At 44.8% G+C, this 16,394-nt stretch overlaps 3 protein-coding genes across 6 annotated transcripts in view; 2 read left to right on the top strand and 1 right to left on the bottom strand.

Annotated features, from left to right (window-relative positions):
- Positions 1-6,396, top strand: part of LOC118392587 (golgin subfamily B member 1-like) — a 31,973-nt gene extending 25,577 nt beyond the window's left edge. For both annotated transcript variants that reach the window (XM_052460488.1, XM_052460487.1), the window contains exons 20-22: positions 4,841-4,912; positions 5,217-5,313; positions 5,865-6,396. In XM_052460488.1, coding sequence (XP_052316448.1) covers positions 4,841-4,912; positions 5,217-5,313; positions 5,865-6,005 — 310 coding nt within the window. In that variant the 3' untranslated portion in view covers positions 6,006-6,396. The remainder of the gene's footprint in view (positions 1-4,840; positions 4,913-5,216; positions 5,314-5,864) is intronic.
- Positions 6,397-7,700: 1,304 nt separating this feature from the next.
- Positions 7,701-14,071, top strand: hcls1 (hematopoietic cell-specific Lyn substrate 1). Of its 3 annotated transcripts, XM_052460484.1 has the most exons (16): positions 7,702-7,850; positions 8,754-8,834; positions 9,034-9,107; positions 9,491-9,620; positions 10,989-11,099; positions 11,205-11,259; positions 11,376-11,486; positions 11,598-11,708; positions 11,827-11,937; positions 12,028-12,083; positions 12,215-12,284; positions 12,404-12,552; positions 12,619-12,804; positions 12,924-13,098; positions 13,187-13,255; positions 13,435-14,071. In XM_052460484.1, exons 1-16 carry the CDS (start codon positions 7,716-7,718, stop codon positions 13,566-13,568), a joined length of 1,758 nt encoding a protein of 585 aa, XP_052316444.1. In that variant the 5' UTR covers positions 7,702-7,715; the 3' UTR covers positions 13,569-14,071. The 3 variants fall into 3 exon arrangements, with proteins under 3 accessions (XP_052316446.1, XP_052316445.1, XP_052316444.1); XM_052460486.1 differs by lacking the exon at positions 11,376-11,486 and having other exon boundaries at positions 7,701-7,850; XM_052460485.1 differs by lacking the exon at positions 11,598-11,708 and having other exon boundaries at positions 7,701-7,850.
- A 102-nt stretch (positions 14,072-14,173) lies between these two features.
- Positions 14,174-15,730, bottom strand: LOC118366378 (protein LLP homolog). Its single transcript, XM_035749002.2, has 3 exons — positions 15,576-15,730; positions 14,882-15,112; positions 14,174-14,801 (listed from the first exon to the last, which is right to left on the bottom strand). Exons 2-3 carry the CDS (start codon positions 15,099-15,101, stop codon positions 14,632-14,634), a joined length of 390 nt encoding a protein of 129 aa, XP_035604895.1. The 5' UTR covers positions 15,102-15,112; positions 15,576-15,730; the 3' UTR covers positions 14,174-14,631.
- Between the last annotated feature and the right edge of the window lie 664 nt (positions 15,731-16,394).

The following is a 16,394-nucleotide window of genomic DNA, read 5'->3' as shown; positions in this document are numbered from 1 at the left end:
AGTGCCATGGAATTCAGAAACTCACTGAGCACTCTAACCCACACGCTGAAAGAGCTCAGTGAGAGTGGAAGACGGGAAATGACTGGTGCCATGGACAGGCAGTTTGACTACCAACGAAACCAACTCACTGCCACTCTCCAATGGCGCCTGCAACATCACCACACTGAGGTCCTCAAGGATGTTAATTCTGTTTTTTTCTCCCATGGTTAACACTGTAGACCACTTGCAGACAGAACTCTCTAATTGTGTTAAAATGTTGGATGACGTGTCTGTGGACATGGCCTCCATTAGGCACAACTCCTTACACAGAGTTTCCCTGGTGTCCACTTCAGTTCAGACCACTGAGGGCCAAGCTGGCACCTCTGAATGTCCAAGACCGTATCAAGTAAACCCTTCCAGAAACCACAAATCACAACAGGCCAACACACCTAACTCTCTTCGCAGGAATGACCATCCTTCTCTGGGTGCTTTAACCAGAGCTGAAACCCCAAGAGTCACTGCCTACGCCCCCCATCGACATCCCCTTCCTTTCAGTTAATACCGCACCAATCGGAAGCTAAAAAGTTACATGATTGGGGTTCAAATGTGGCAGTCTTCTCTGCCATTGCTCGGTACCACTAACCCTTGATAATCCTTCTGATGATCTCCTTTTACAGGCTGTGAGAAGAGCTCAGCTGGAACAGCCAGAGGAGTTAAGGCTGTTGGAGCAGCTGCAGAATAATGCTGATGTATGTACTTCAAAGCTAGGACGCACCGGGCTCCTGAAGCACAAAATATTCCTTACACAGGAAATGCCGATCAAGCAAAAGCCATATCGTTTGTCCCCAGCGAAGCTAATCATCCAAAAGGGACTCATAAATGATATGTTAACCCAAGATATAATAGAACGTTCCTCCTCTCCCTGGGCTGCTCCTGTTGTCCTCATCCCAAAAAAGACTGGTGGTCTTAGATTTTGTGTGGACTATAGGAAGACCAACAATGTTTCCCAGACTGATGCCTATCCTCTTCCCACCATCCATGAGATCCTGGAGTCATTGTCTGGCGCTGTTGTGTTCACTACCCTTGATCTCAATAGTGGTTATTGGCAGGTTGAGATGGACCAGGAAAGCAAGGACAAGACTGCGTTTGTCTGTGCCGAGGGCTTGTTTTCCTTTAAGGTGATGCCCTTTGGATTAAAGAATGCCCCTGCCACTTTCCAAAGACTCATGGAGATTGCGTTAGGTGAGCTCAAAGGGAAGATCTGTTTCGTCTACCTGGACGATATAATTATCTACTCTCAGAACAGAGAAAGACACTTTCAAGATCTTCAAGCAGTGTTGGACAAGCTAAGAGAAGCTGGTCTGACCTTAAATATGAAGAAGAGCAACTTCTGCCAAACCTCCCTGAAGTTCCTTGGCCATATTGTGTCTTTCGACGGCATTCATGTGGATCCTGAAAAGACAAAGGCTGTACAAGACTTCCCTGTGCCAACCACACTCAAGGCCCTTCAACGGTTCCTTGGTATGGCTGGATGGTACCATCGGTTTGTGTCGAACTTCTCCCAGGTGGCAGAACCCCTCAACGCGATGAAGCGAAAAGGAGCTAAATTCCAATGGACGGCAGAGTGCCAGACTTCCTTTGAAACCCTGAAACGACATCTCGTCACACCTCCCATTTTAGGTCATCCCAACTTTGATTGCCCTTTTGTTGTTTACACTGATGCAAGTGATGTTGGACTTGGTGCTGTCCTAGTCCAACAGACTGGACTTGGCACTGAAGAAGTGCTAGCGTTCGCCAGTCGGACATTGAATGGAGCAGAACGGAACTACTCCACAACAGAGCAAGAGTGCCTTGCAGTGGTCTGGGCTTTGGAAAAGTGGAGGTACTACTTGGAGGGAAGACACTTCACTGTGGTCACTGACCATTCCTCCCTTGTGTGGGTGTTCAAGACCAACAAACCAAGCACCAGACTCATAAGATGGGCTCTACGGTTGCAAGAGTTCACATTTGCAGTGGAATACAGGAAAGGAAAATACAACACTGTTCCAGATGCCTTGTCCAGAGCTCCTACTTGTGATAACGGTGGCCCTGATCTTACATGTGCTACTGTCCTGTCAAGCAGTCGAGACTCGCCCAAAACGGACTTTCCCATCTCTGATGAGGCCATATGGAAAGCTCAACAGGATGATCCAGAAGTACAGGCTTTGTACCAGACTATCCTGGAAGATGGAGAAAAGATGGTCAATCCTACCACAAAGCTGACCATCATTGAAGATAAAGTCTACCGAGTCGTACAACTACCTCACAGAACACTCTACCAAATGTACATACCGGACACTCTACGCCTACAACTGCTTCAACATTTCCATGAAGACCCATTAGCTGGTCATTTGGGCAGGTTCAAAACCTACAAGCGGTTGCAAGCGTTACTCTACTGGCCACATCTGAGCATGGATGTGAAGTCACACATCCGAAATTGTCAGGTTTGTCAGATGTACAAACCAGAAGGTAGAAAGCCTGCTGGCAAGTTGCAGCAAACGGTGGTTACCCGACCTTGGGAAATGTTAGGAGTGGATTTGATGGGTCCATTTCCTAGAAGCTCAATCAGAATGTGTACATGCTTGTTTTGTTGATTATTATTCAAAGTGGGTGGAGCTCTTTTCCCTGCGTCAGGCCACAGCGAGGACCGTCTCTAACATCCTTACGAAAGAGATCCTGACTCGCTGGGGAGTGCCTGATTACATCCTGTCTGATCGAGGTTCCCAATTTGTCTCTGATCTCTTTGAGGAGACCTGCCAAAGATGGAACCTGAGACAGAAGTTGACCACGGCCTATCACCCACAGACCAATCTCACTGAGAGAGTAAATCGAACCTTGAAGACAATGATTGCTTCCTATGTAGGGACCCAGCACAAACACTGGGACAAGCACCTTCACGAGTTTCGATTTGCCCTGAATTCTGCGGTGCAAGAGTCCACTGGAGTCACACCTGCAGAGCTGAACCTAAGTCGTCCTCTCCGAGGACCCTTGGATATGGTGCTACAGCCCCAGCAGCTTACTCCAGACGCTGCTTGCTATGACCAGGTAGGCCATCTCCATGACTTGAGAGCTCTTGTCTCAAAGAACATGATCCAGGCTCGACTCAAGCAGAAGAGAAATTATGATAAGAACAGACGAGACATGCAGTTCCAGCTTCGTGATCGGGTGTGGCTTCGCTCTCATCCTTACTCGAAAGCTGAACAATTCTTCTCGGCCAAGCTCGCTCCTAAATGGCAAGGACCATATAGGATTGTGGAGCAGATGGGCCCTTTGAACTACCGAGTGGTGAAAGAGGACACAGGTGAAGATATGCGCATCGTCCATGTCTCACGCCTTAAGGCCTGTTACCCCTCGGCTGAGGAATTGGAGGCGATTGAGCGCCGCAAGGTCCTGGATATCTTTGAAGAGGATAGTGAGGATACTTTTCTCGGATTCCCAGACCCAGAAGTCTCGCACCTTAAGGCCTGTGACTCCTCAGCTGAGGAGCGTGAGCTCCAAAAAGTAATGAATATTTTTGTAGAGGAAAGTGATGAGGAGACCTTTCTCGGTTTCCCGACCAAGATGTGCCTTCCAGGGCAATGGTCGGCTTTTTCCAGGGAGGGGTGTGTGACGGCCCTGAATTTTTCTGAACCGTCTCAGTGCAGCTCCTTCCAATAGGGCGCTTTCCCTTTAATTCCCAATTAAATAGCCAGCATCAGCTGCACGAAAGGGGGGTTGTGATGGAGACGTGCATGAGGATGTGTTCAACCCTCAGTTCCGAAGCTTCTCGATTCCGTTTGTTTTGTTGCCGTTAAACGTGTGTTTTGTAGCTTAAGAGAGTTTACCCAGGATCGGATCCACTCTTTGCATCCCTGGACTACACCTCTCCGTTCTTCGTGGCCTTTCTCCGCTGGAGATCTATTGGCGGATTGGATTGTCTGACTGACCGACTGACTACCACCTTTTTGTATACGGTATTTCATTTGTTTGGATGTGATGTATACTGTGATTTATGTAGTTAGTTGTAGTTGAGGACTTAATTAAGAGTTGATCCGCTTTAAAGTTCTGTGGTAAAGTAATTGTTATATTGATTGTATGTTTAGTACTGGGTTTACGCTACACTGAATGAACGGACAAACATCGCGTGACAAAAGTCACTTGAGTTCACTGAACTCCTTTACCGGGCTGGACTCTTTTTAGGCCCGAGGTACAGGACATTTCTGGAGGAACCAGAACTCATTGTGATATTATTATGTGTGTGTGTAATCATTGTTGTTGCTAATACAACCCACGCAACAGAATATAGTTGTTTTTGAAGTTCTTTTCAATGTTTTAAGGGTTTATGAAAAGTTTATTTCCATCCTGACTTTTACATACGTCCTTTGTATTGGTGTAGACTTGACGGACCAGATGGGACTCATTCCCACCCAAACTAAAAGGAGAAACCAATGTTTTCTCTGGTAGGCACAACCTACCTGGCACCCCTATAAATAATAACCTCAAGTCAAAACCGTTACACACGCATACAGTACACACACACACACGTTCTCTCTACCAATGACCAAAACACACAGGTATACAGTACACACACGTTCTCTCTACCAATGACCAAAACACGCACGCATACAGTACACACACACGTTCTCTCTACCAATGACCAAAACACACACGCATACAATACACACACACGTTCTCTCTACCAATGACCAAAACACACACGCAAAAAAATGAACAATAACAAACAGAACAGACACAACAAACCCATTCAACACCACACAGCCCCAGCCCATGATAACGCAAGCATGTCTGACATACTAATGTGTCCTTTCTTTGTGCCTGTCAGACTGGATGAGGAGCAGCAGTATAGGGTGGCTGTGGAGGAGCAGCTAATGGCCGCCCAGGACCGCCTCAAACTGTAAGAGAGTTATCACAGCTTAGTGTCACCTGTCACATGACAGGGGTCATCCTCTGCCTTCTCCTACAGCTCTACACTCACTGACAAAGTGTGATTCTAATGAGGAATGAGCATGTCAGCTTGCTGCTGTGACTGTCAGGCTCTATAGAGATGCTCTGTGATTTGTAGAGGTACAGTGTTGATAATGGGATTATTGGCCTCAAGTCATCGTTTGGAATATTTGTGTTGGAACTTGTCTGTGTGCTTTCCTGTGTGTGTCAGACAGTATTTACTCAGCATCTCTCTCCTCGCTCACCTGCCGTAGGATCAACCAGGGTGAATGGCAGTCGGCCCATGAAGGGCAGTTCTCTGCTTCTGAGACATCTGTCCTCATTGAGCCACCAGGAGGCTCTGTCACCCGAGTAAGTACCAACCAACACCCTGGATTATTTACACAGGATACATATCTGAAGATGAAATGACCATTCACCATTGTCATGTAAGAATGGTCTGTTCCTCCTCCTACTACTACTACTACTACTACTACTACTACTACTACTGCCTCCTGTAACTGTCTATACTTCTCTCTCTCTCCCTCTCTCCATTTCTCCCTCTCTCTCTCCCTCTCTCTCCCTCTCTCTCTCTCCCTCTCTCTCTCCCCCTCCCTCTCTCTCCCTCTCCCTCTCTCTCTCCCTCTCCCCCTCCTCTCTCTCTCTCTCTCCCCCTCTCTCTCTCCCCCTCTCTCTCTCCCTCTCTCTCTCTCTCTCTCTCTCTCTCTCCCCCTCTCTCTCTCTCTCTCTCTCTCTCTCTCCCTCTCCTCTCTCTCCCCCTCCTCTCTCCCCTCCCTCTCTCCCTCTCTCCATTTCTCCCTCTCTCTCCCTCTATCTCTCCATCTCTCTCTCCCCCCCCTCCCTCTCTCCCCTCTCTCTCTCTCCCCCTCCCTCTCTCCTCCCCCTCCCTCTCCCTCCATCAGATTCGGAGCAGCAACGGACCAGGCCTGATGAGAATGCTGCGCGTGTCCTTCTGCTCTCGCCAGCGCACACCCCTGCTGGTGTCCCTCTACCTGCTCACCGTGCACGTGCTGCTACTGCTCTGCCTGGGGGGTTACGTTTAGGGCCCCCTCCACCCCTTAGAGACTGAGAGAGGAGAGAGATGGAGAGATAACGGACATGTGACACAGACCCTCCCTCCCCCTCTCCAAGACCGATATATTATTGTTACATTCAATACTGTAGAATAGGAGAAGACTTGTCACACACACACACACACACACACACACACACACACACACAGACCATGCACTTTTGATACAACAAAAAAACAACGATAATGTGTCTTAGCCTGTTAACCAAAGTGAATCGTTTTTTTTATATACTGGGACTCAAAAACACCCTCTGCCATCATTGATTTGATTCAATATGTAATATGTTACCGTTAGCCATCAATATGTAATATGTTACCGTTAGCCATCAATATGTAATATGTTACCGTTAGCCATCAATATGTAATATCAATTGTAATATGTTACCATTAGCATACATGATCAGTCAAATGTTATTGTAGAGGAAATGAGAAGCAGTATTGCACTACCTCAGAACTGTTGTTTGTTAGACTTCTATAAAGGGACGTGGATATTATGCATCTTTAAATGTACCTGGGGGAACTAATATGAAATGACACTATACAGTAGATTTACACGGTGTTTAGTTTTTCAGACCGTTTTATATTAGTGGTGGTTTAGGTGCCTTTAAATGAGGAGAATAAAGGATCACTTCATGTCTGGATGGAGTGAGGGTTAGGATCTGTGGATCTGTTCAGATCTCTCTCTCTCTCTCTCTCCTATGTTCTCATGTACAATGGACACCAACTGAAACGTGTACAACCTGCTATAACCACATTCCCACAACCATCTATTTGTTTTCTTTTCCCCTCGTTTTCCTCTTTGTTTTCTCTGTAATTAAAGAGAGAGCACCGTCATTGGCATATTTGACTCCTGTAGTATTTGTATGTCGTATGTACTGGATGTATGTACTGGATGTGGGTTATCCAATCAATTCCCCAATTTCTGCCATTGGTGCACAGATGAGGGTTTTATTCTATTGATTTTATGGCAGATTCATTTGCCATTCTGGTGTAATGTTGTCCATTCCAGATTAAATCGTGTTGGTGTTTTTTCTGTGACACTACAAATAATGTCCATCCAATCTATGATTCCTATAATTTAGCATTATTTATTGCTTACGCATTTAAACCGCATAATCTACTACAATGTATGGTGGGTGAACACAATACTGCTGGGGAAAATGACTACTCAAAAACGTATTCTTGGTGTCTGTTGTCCCCCTACACATCTTGTGACTCACTTGTCCTCTGTTAACTTCTATTGTTAATGACCTTGTACTGTGCTGTATAGAGTGAATTGTCATGATGATTGATGATGATTGAGGATGATAACGATACGTGTTTTTCAGCACAGCCCACTGAGAAGTATAGGACTAGATGTGTACCAGTCAATTTCAAAGGGGACTAGTTAGAACATAACTGGTGAAAAGATCAGACAAATATTGGGAATGACACGTGATTTATGACCTGATGAAAATAACTGGTGCAAAGTAAATCTAGTCCTTTAAGTGTCAAATCTCTGTATGATCATTGTTGGTTACTCTTGGGGTATTTTTTACATTGAAATATATTGGGAAAAGAAATGGATGTTTATTGCAGTTTATTACGGAATGAGAATGTGTTTTTACTCATTAACAAACATTATCGTTTTGAGTACAGTTGTGTCCAGCTTTGATACAGTAGCAAGCCCGTAGCTACTTGCATGTCATCGGCCACGCGCATTATTTCCTACATCAACTGTTTGCGCGACTCTATCCTCGTTCTGGTTGAGACTTGTGAAAATATACATTTGTGGCATTATTACATCAAGGAAAGTTGTCTGGCAACGCAAAGGTACGTGTAATTACCATGAAATAATGTTTCTTTATTTGAATGAAGTATTTATCACCGTGATATTAGACATTCTAAACGTGTCTTTCAGGAAGTTGCAGATTAGTTCTGTACTGGTCTCATCATTGGCTAACGTTACGTTATATTGTTTCAAAGTTGAATCAACGGAAGGTCAAGCCTACTTAGAAGATATAAATAGTTACTGTGTAAATTATAGCCAACTTGTGTTTAGTTTTACTAGTATATTGGGTAAGTGCACTTTCAGACAATGCACGCATCAAACAGGTGAGTTAATATAAGCCAGATGGTTCCTTTTATCATCGTTATTTTTTTAATTAAATAATTCGTATAACTTTTTAACTTAATCAAAATGCCAAAAGCATGTCCCTCAAATGTACAACCTTTAGATATATCCGCAATTACCAGACTTTGAATGTGTAACTGACTGCAATTTGTGTGGTACAATCAGGTAGCTGCCCTACATTAAATTGACATCAGTCTGGACAGCTGTGCCCAGCTGTAAGATACCCACCACTTCCATCAGGTTACTTTGTGTTTTGTTAAACTATTCATTAATGATGATAGTGTGTTATTTTATGATGAGAGCACTGCAGCTCAGTGCTGTATAAATAACTCAACTTCCTATTTTGTGACCTCAGCAGAATGAGACTATATACTTGTGGTCAGCTGTCAGTTTTTCCACTGACAGAGGAAATGTTAAATGCCTTGAAGCTTATTTGTATTTGCAGGAACAGGTGATTGTTCACAAGGTACATACAGTGTTTACTAAAGCAGTGTTTCTCAACTTGTTTTTACACCAGGGACCAACAAGCTGTGGTCCCTCTTGTGTTTACACAGACACTACGCTTAGACTGACAGTACAAATCTTCTGTTTTGTTTCTCTTCCTAGATGTGGAAGTCAGTGGTGGGACACAACGTGAGCTTAAAGGTTGCAGAGGGGGACGACTGGGAGACCGACCCTGACTTTGAGGTTAGCTACTGGGGTGGAGGGAGCGAGGGTCCTTATGGAGCTAGTGTATTTACTAAAGCACTCTAATCAATATTTTCTCCCAGTGGAATTACTGTTTTGTTTATGCTTGATGCGTAACCGCTTCAGTCCTGTTTTCAACGACACCTTGGTCTTCAGACCACAGTTGGGTGATGAGAAGGACTTGGGTTCTGTGTTTCAGAATGATGTGTCAGAACAGGAACAGAGATGGGGGGCCAAGACCATTGAGGGGTCTGGTCGAAAAGAACACATCAGGTAACCATTGAACATTAACTGGGGGTGGGTGGTCAGCCTGAGGTGGCCAAACCAGAAGTTACACATCAAAGACCGATCACAGTATGATTGGTGTTTTATGCTGTTGGAGAGCTATGGGGGATGGTTAGCTCAGCTGTGTATTGCTGCTTTAGCTCTGTAGAAACAGGAAAAGGAAGTGAAAACAGTGTGTAGGCTGTCAAGCAGTGAGTCTTACCAAATATGGGTTGGTGACTGAGTAAATCTAAGGGTTAGCCACAGACAAGTGTAACTATGTAGTCCCGGTGTCAGCAGATAATGTCAAATGGAAATACATTTATGCAACAAAGTTCTGGTGTGTGTGTATTTTCCCTGCGTGTGTGTGTGTCATCCCTGCTTCTTCCCAGTGTATCAGAGCTGAGACAGAAGGTGTCCCAGGAGCATGAGGTGGGGAAGCAGAAGGAGCGAGCGGAGGCTCCCAAGGCCTCTTATGGTTACGGGGGGAAGTTCGGAGTGGAGAAAGACCGCATGGACAAGGTTAGGTTATAACATGTCATCATGTGATGTTCATACACTACATTACCAAAAGTATGTGGACACCTGCTCGTCGAACATCTCATTCCAGAATCATGGGCATTAATATGTGGTTGGTCCCCCCCTTTGCTGTTATAACAGCCTCCACTCTTCTGGGAAGACTCCACTAGATGTTGGAACATTGCTGTGGAGACTTGCTTCCGTTCAGCCAAAAGAGCATTAGTGAGGTCGGGCACTGATGTTGGGTGATTAGGCTTACCTCGCAGTCGGTGTTTCAATTCATCCCAAATGTAGGGTTGAAGTCAGGACTCTGTGCAGGCCAGTCAAGTTCTTCCACACCAATCTCAACAAACCATTTCTGTATGGACCTCGCTTTGTGCACGGGGGCATTGTCATGCTGAAACAGGAAAGGGCCTTCTCCAAACTGTTGCCACAAAGTTGGAAGCACAAAATCGTCTAGAATGTCATATGCTGTAGTGTTAAGGTTTCCCTCTACTGGCGCTAGAGGGGAAACAGCCCCAGACCATTATTCCATCTCCACCAAACTTTACAGTTGGCACTATGCATTGGGAAGGTAGCGTTCTCCTGGCATCTGCCAAACCCAGTCCATCAGACTGCCAGATGGTGAAGCGTGATTCATCACTCCAGAGAACGCGTTTCCACTGCTCCAGAGTCCAATGGCGGAGAGCTTCACACCCCTTCAGCCAACGCTTGGCATTGCGCATGGTGATCTTAGGCTTGTGTGCGGCTGCCCGGCCATGGAAACCCATTTCATGAAGCTCCAGATGAACAGTTATTGTGCTGATGTTGCTTCCATAGGCAGTTTGGAACTCTGCGGTCCTGTTCTGTGAGCTTTTGTTGCCTACCACTTTGCAGCAGAGACTTGTTGCGCCTAGAAGTTTCCACACTCACTTTAACAGCACTTACAGTTGACTGGGGCAGCTCTGGCAGGGCAGAAATTTGACGGACTGACTTGTTGCAAAGGTGGCATCCTATGACGGGGCCACGTTGAAAGTCACTGAGCTCTTCAGTAAGGCCATTCTACTGCCAATGTTTGTCTATGGAGATTGCATGGTTGTGTGCTTGATTTTATACACATTGCAGCAACGGGTGTGGCTGAAATAGCCAAATCCACAAATTTGAAGGGATGTCCACATACTTTTGTATATATAGTGTATTTCGCTCATAAGGTCTTCAGTCTAATGCAAATAACACAGCAAGGCTTCCTCTAGTGCAATGCTACTCACCCCAAAACATATGCTGTCAGACAGTACAGTTCTGTGTGCTGACCTATTGCAATTTTTATGGACTTCAACAGTTTATCAAAGATCGTTTCCTGTGTTGATGTATTATGTGTGTGTAATTACCCAGGGGGCAGTGGGGCATGGCTACGTGGCGCAGGTGGAGCAGCACTCATCCCAGACCGATGCAAAGAGAGGATTCGGGGGGAAATTTGGAGTGCAGAAAGACCGTGTGGATAAGGTGAGGAAACTATACTCATACTGACAAATACAAAGATATCACAGGATTTGATGAGCAGGATGAGGGATCGTTCTGGTGATGAACATTCCTTCTCTCTCCCTGTAGTCTGCCATGGGTTTTGAATACAAGGGAGAGGTGGAGCAGCATACATCTCAGAAAGGTACAGCCTTCAGGACGTTTAATACACATACGTTCTGATTTCCAATAAGTTGACTGCATGTTGTTATCCTACCCATCTACTCCTGGCATACCTCTCACCCTGCTTTTATCTTTCAGACTATTCAAAGGGTTTTGGAGGGAAGTTTGGGGTGGAGAAGGAGAAAGTGGACAAGGCTGCTTTAGGTTACGACTACAAAGGAGAGACCGAGAAGCACCAGTCTCAGAAAGGTTAGAGGGGAACTGTACCGTGGGCTGTTGTTTTTAAGTAGAAATGTTTCATGGTCAGTTATTGGATCTCTAGTTCATATTTTAAACATATCCCACAATCTCCCTCGCCAGACTATTCAAAGGGTTTTGGAGGGAAGTATGGGGTGGAGAAGGAGAAAGTGGACAAGGCTGCCTTGGGATACGACTACAAGGGAGAGACCGAGAAGCACCAGTCTCAGAAAGGTTAGAGGGGAACTGTACTGTGGGCTGTTTGTAGGTAGAAACGTTTCATGGTCAATTATTAATATTAGATTTCTAATTCATATTTGAAACAACCTCATCACTCACTTTCCCTCACCAGACTATTCCAAGGGTTTTGGGGGGAAGTTTGGGGTGGAGAAGGAGAAAGTGGACAAGGCTGCTTTAGGTTACGACTACAAGGGAGAGACAGAGAAGCATGAGTCACAGAAAGGTCAGTTACTCACAGTTGTAACCACAGTTGTGTTTGTGAAAGTCAAGGACCATGTCCACATTAAACTGACCTTTTGATCTCCACGTTCAGACTATGCCAAGGGCTTTGGGGGACGCCATGGCGTCCAGACAGACCGCATGGATAAAGTGAGTCTTGCGTGACCCTCGACTCAGGATGACAGTAATTCTTGATGCATTTTACATTGACCTGTACAAACACACTCAGACTATGACGTTTTCTCATTGATTGGAATTATGGTTCCCCATTCGCTCTACAGAGTGCAGTGGCCTTCACAGACATGGAATCCCCTACCTCTGCCTATGAGAAGACAATACCATTGGAGGCATGTAAGTATGCTCTTTATAGTTCCTCATAGAAGGGCTGAAGTTGTTCTGCTTGCTAAACATTTAGTTATCAAGTTCAAAGAGGAAAATACCATTTTAGATTTTCCGGTCTGTCTGTGCAGCAAGTGCAGGGGCAGGCAACCTGAAGGCTCGCTTTGAGAACTTGGCTCGGTCATCAGACGAGGAGAACAGAAAGCGAGCGGAGGAGGAGAGAGCCAGGAGACAGGCTAGAGAGAAGAGAGAGCAGGAGGAGGCACGACGCAGACAACAGGTACTGCAATAAACATGTTACTCCAATAAACATGCACACTGACACAGCAGTATGTATCTCTTGTAGGAACAGAACAGCAGGGAGGAGGAAGCAGAGCAGCATCAGCCTCCACCTGTTGAAGAGCAGAGACCTCCACCTGTTGAAGAGCAGAGACCTCCACCTGTTGAAGAGACCAACAGGAAGCCCCAACCACCACAGCTGCCCACTGCCAGGGCAGTGCCTCAGATACCAAGAGATGAACCTGAGCTAGTGGTAAATATCTGATTTAATTCAATGCAACTCACCGATGACGTAAAAACGGCAATTTCTTCTTCACTGCAACGTTATAAAATGAATAGGTGAAATTCACACCTCCTTTTCTGTGGTCTCAGGAGGAGGAAGAGGAGGAGCCAGACTGTGACCAGCCCCCGTGCCTGCCCCCACGGTCAAGTGACCTGCTGGAGGCGGAGCCACCTCAGGAGCAGACCCCATCAGAACCAGAGCAGGAGGATGAGGGAGAGTATGAGGATATCTCACCAATACCTTTCTTCCCAGAACCTGTTCCAGGTCAGTGTGCCACACCCAGTGGGATAGAGGGGATGTGTAATCCATTACTGTGTCATATCAAAGACCCTTCCATGTGTTCCCTCTACAGCTTTGGATAATGACTATGAGGACCTGACATGCGGTCAGACAGCAGTGGCCATTTATGACTACCAGGGAGGTAGGTAGTCTACTGTATCAATGACTGCGTTGTGATATCATATCGTTGTGTCATACTGTGATGTTGTTTCTTCCATTGTGGATGAATACAGAAATCAATGCTAAACATTGCTCAACACAAAAGTCTATAAACCCTTTCGGAGACAAAATCCTAAAATAATGTTATTCTCACACATGAAGAGGCAGATGATGAGATCTCCTTCAACCCGGATGATGTCATCACCAACATAGAGATGGTGGACGAAGGCTGGTGGAAGGGACACTGTCACGGACGCATTGGACTTTTCCCTGCTACATTCGTGAAAATGATGTAGTGAGCGTGCCTATACAGTCTCCAACACAGACATATACCTGAGCCCATAGGACCTGTGGGTCTTTTCACAGGGGAGACATCAGCATATTGATCCTATCGGACAGGTATAGTTTGATTGTACCATGGGAGCATCTCAATTGCATACTCCTCTATCCTCACTTTCTTAATAACCATTGGAGGTCAGAGGGGAGGGACCTCTGGCTTTCTCATCCAATGGGTTTTGAGGTGAGGAGAGAGGACGCAAGGAGTATACAATTCAGATTCTCCCCATGTGTTTTCTAGTCAATTGATTTATATCCGGTCAGTAGTCATGATATATAATGGATAGTCATTGTGCTTCATACTGCTCAGGGTGGGATGCAGCCCTTCCCCTTATAAACGCTGATTGCTAAATGTTCCAGAATGTTCTCATGCACTTGCATTTCAAAGGATTATGTAAGTCATTTAGCTATGGAATGTTTTGTTTAAAAACAATAATGAGTAACTACAGAGAATTGTATTTTGGCTATTGATGGAATCCTTAACTTGAATTACATTGTCATACTTTGGAAAAGCATAATATCTGAAACAGGTTAAAAAGGTCATTTCTAGAATCAACAAAATGTATTAATGTACAGAAACACATTTATTTACTGTGTGATAGCCAGAATATGATATGGACAGTTTGTTGCATGTATAATGAATGTCTTTGTAACTATGGGCTAGGCTACAGAAAGAGGAGCAAATCAAACTAGAATGGAGCTACCAACAACAGCATTATTAAGGTAAAATGTAAAGAATCTACCATCTTCTGTATACCACAGCAATAAGAAAACATGGCTTTCATTCAAGTGAAGTATGCTAATGCAGTATTATACCATTGTGCTCAACACACAACTCTGTTGTTTCCTTTCATACATTAAAATGAGCTTACAGACAATGGGTTGCACAATCTAGATCCTTTGCCTCATATCACCATTTAACTTGAACACAAGGCAGGCAACTCAAGTCCAGAAGGATCATGTATTCAATGCTCATGTGAGTGTCACAGGTTCTAAGTCAGAAGTCCTTTGGTTTTCTCCAGGCTACCAGGCAATGCCCTTCTTTTTTTTGTTGGCCTTTCCTCCCGATTTTTTTGTCATGCGTTTGCCTTTCAGTTTCTTGGCCTGTCGTTGGCTCATCCATGTTGGGTACTGTCCGTGCTCGTCCAATTGGGTCGTCTTACTGCGCTTGCTGTCCATGTCCATCTTTCCATCTGCAATGCAAAAACAAAAAGGTGTCAAAACTCAAGACATAGGAAACGATACAAAATGTTTGATCTGTGTGTGATCTCACCATCGACTTCCTCTGCCTCCATGTCTACATCCACTTTCTTCTCCTTTATCTTCCCAGCTGGCACCACTGTAGCTATGTCCTGAATGTCATTCATGGAGATCTCTCCTGTGCCACCGTGGGCCAAGGCTAGCTTCAGCCGAGCCAGTTCCTTAGGGGCGTTCTTCGCTCTCTTCACAGCACGCATCTTCCGCTTCCATTTGCTTCGCAGACTTTTGGCCATTTTTAGGTTTTCTGAAAGACAGGGTTACGTAATGGAAACACAGATCCACTTGCATAAGACATCCCGGCTGGCTTTAACTCTAGTTCTGTGACAGTCTCTGCAGAGCCTAGCCATACATATGACTGAGTTCTTGGCTCATATAAACAACACTCATGCCATCAACTCAGCAAAGACATACGTATAGTCCAAATCCCCCTCAATCATAAATCGAGGTTCTTGTATAGTTAATCACGATGAACTGCCGTTAAACTGTCCATGATTTTACTGTCTTTAAATGTGCAAGACTCAACATAAACAGACACGTTTGCAAGCTTTTGGCTAATAGCTAGCTACACTGCTAAAGAAAATGGATTGTTTTAGAACAATCGATCGGCCTATTCCATTCAATGTTTTTATACTTCAATAACTAGTATTCGGTATACTCAATTTACTCCTATTGATGGTATTGTAATTAATAAAAGACTGTCAACATACATAGACGCAGATGTATCTTCCGTACAGTTGATAAGGAGGCAGCACACACGTGTTAGTATTTTCGACAACCGTAAAGCAGGTCAGACAGTCGTTATGTTGGACACATTTGCGACAATTTACGTCCTCTTAATTTACTATCATACTGTGAACTAGTATTTATTTAATCTAAAACCTATAACCTACATATTTAGAGTGAAACATTATCAGTGGTGGATAACTGACGAACTGTCTTCCTGATGCACGTTATTCTCAATTTATCGATACGATTTGTCAGCTATTCTGGTGCAGTTCGCAGTTCTTCCAGGAGATGGCGAGCTCATTCTATACTGCAAGCCAACGCGACCTAAGTGTCATTATAATCATCCAATTATCCACAAATTCACATCTGCTCCAGAACAAATGTGTTGAACCACTTTAACCTCTGTCTGCAAAAACAAAGGGCAAACGTAAAGCAAAGTATGTGAGTACAGTAAAGTGGAAATGATATGTTATACCATCACAACAATTGAATGAACTACAACCATTCAGGATAAATACATTCTTGTTGGTATGGCATGGTTGAAATGTCTTTGTACTATTTCGAATGGAGAATTTGCAAGACTGATGTTTCTTCTGGGACTGCACGTCATCAAGCTAAACCCATGAGACCGATTGGGGTGTAAAATCCAAGGGCAGGTCCTATTTTAGCCCCACTCGGGGCATGGCCCTACATACAGTAGGCCTCCACTCTTCCCCAGGAGATGTGAGTTGAGCCCCGCACTTTTCCAGCTGACCTCCTCGACTCCCTGCTCACTCAAGTGGAAGCCAACCAGCCCCAAC

The sequence above is a fragment of the Oncorhynchus keta genome, chromosome 13 (assembly GCF_023373465.1).
Source record: "Oncorhynchus keta strain PuntledgeMale-10-30-2019 chromosome 13, Oket_V2, whole genome shotgun sequence".
Lineage (NCBI taxonomy): Eukaryota > Metazoa > Chordata > Actinopteri > Salmoniformes > Salmonidae > Oncorhynchus > Oncorhynchus keta.
Note: the sequence above shows the minus strand (reverse complement) of the source record. Positions and strands in the feature narration are given on the sequence as shown.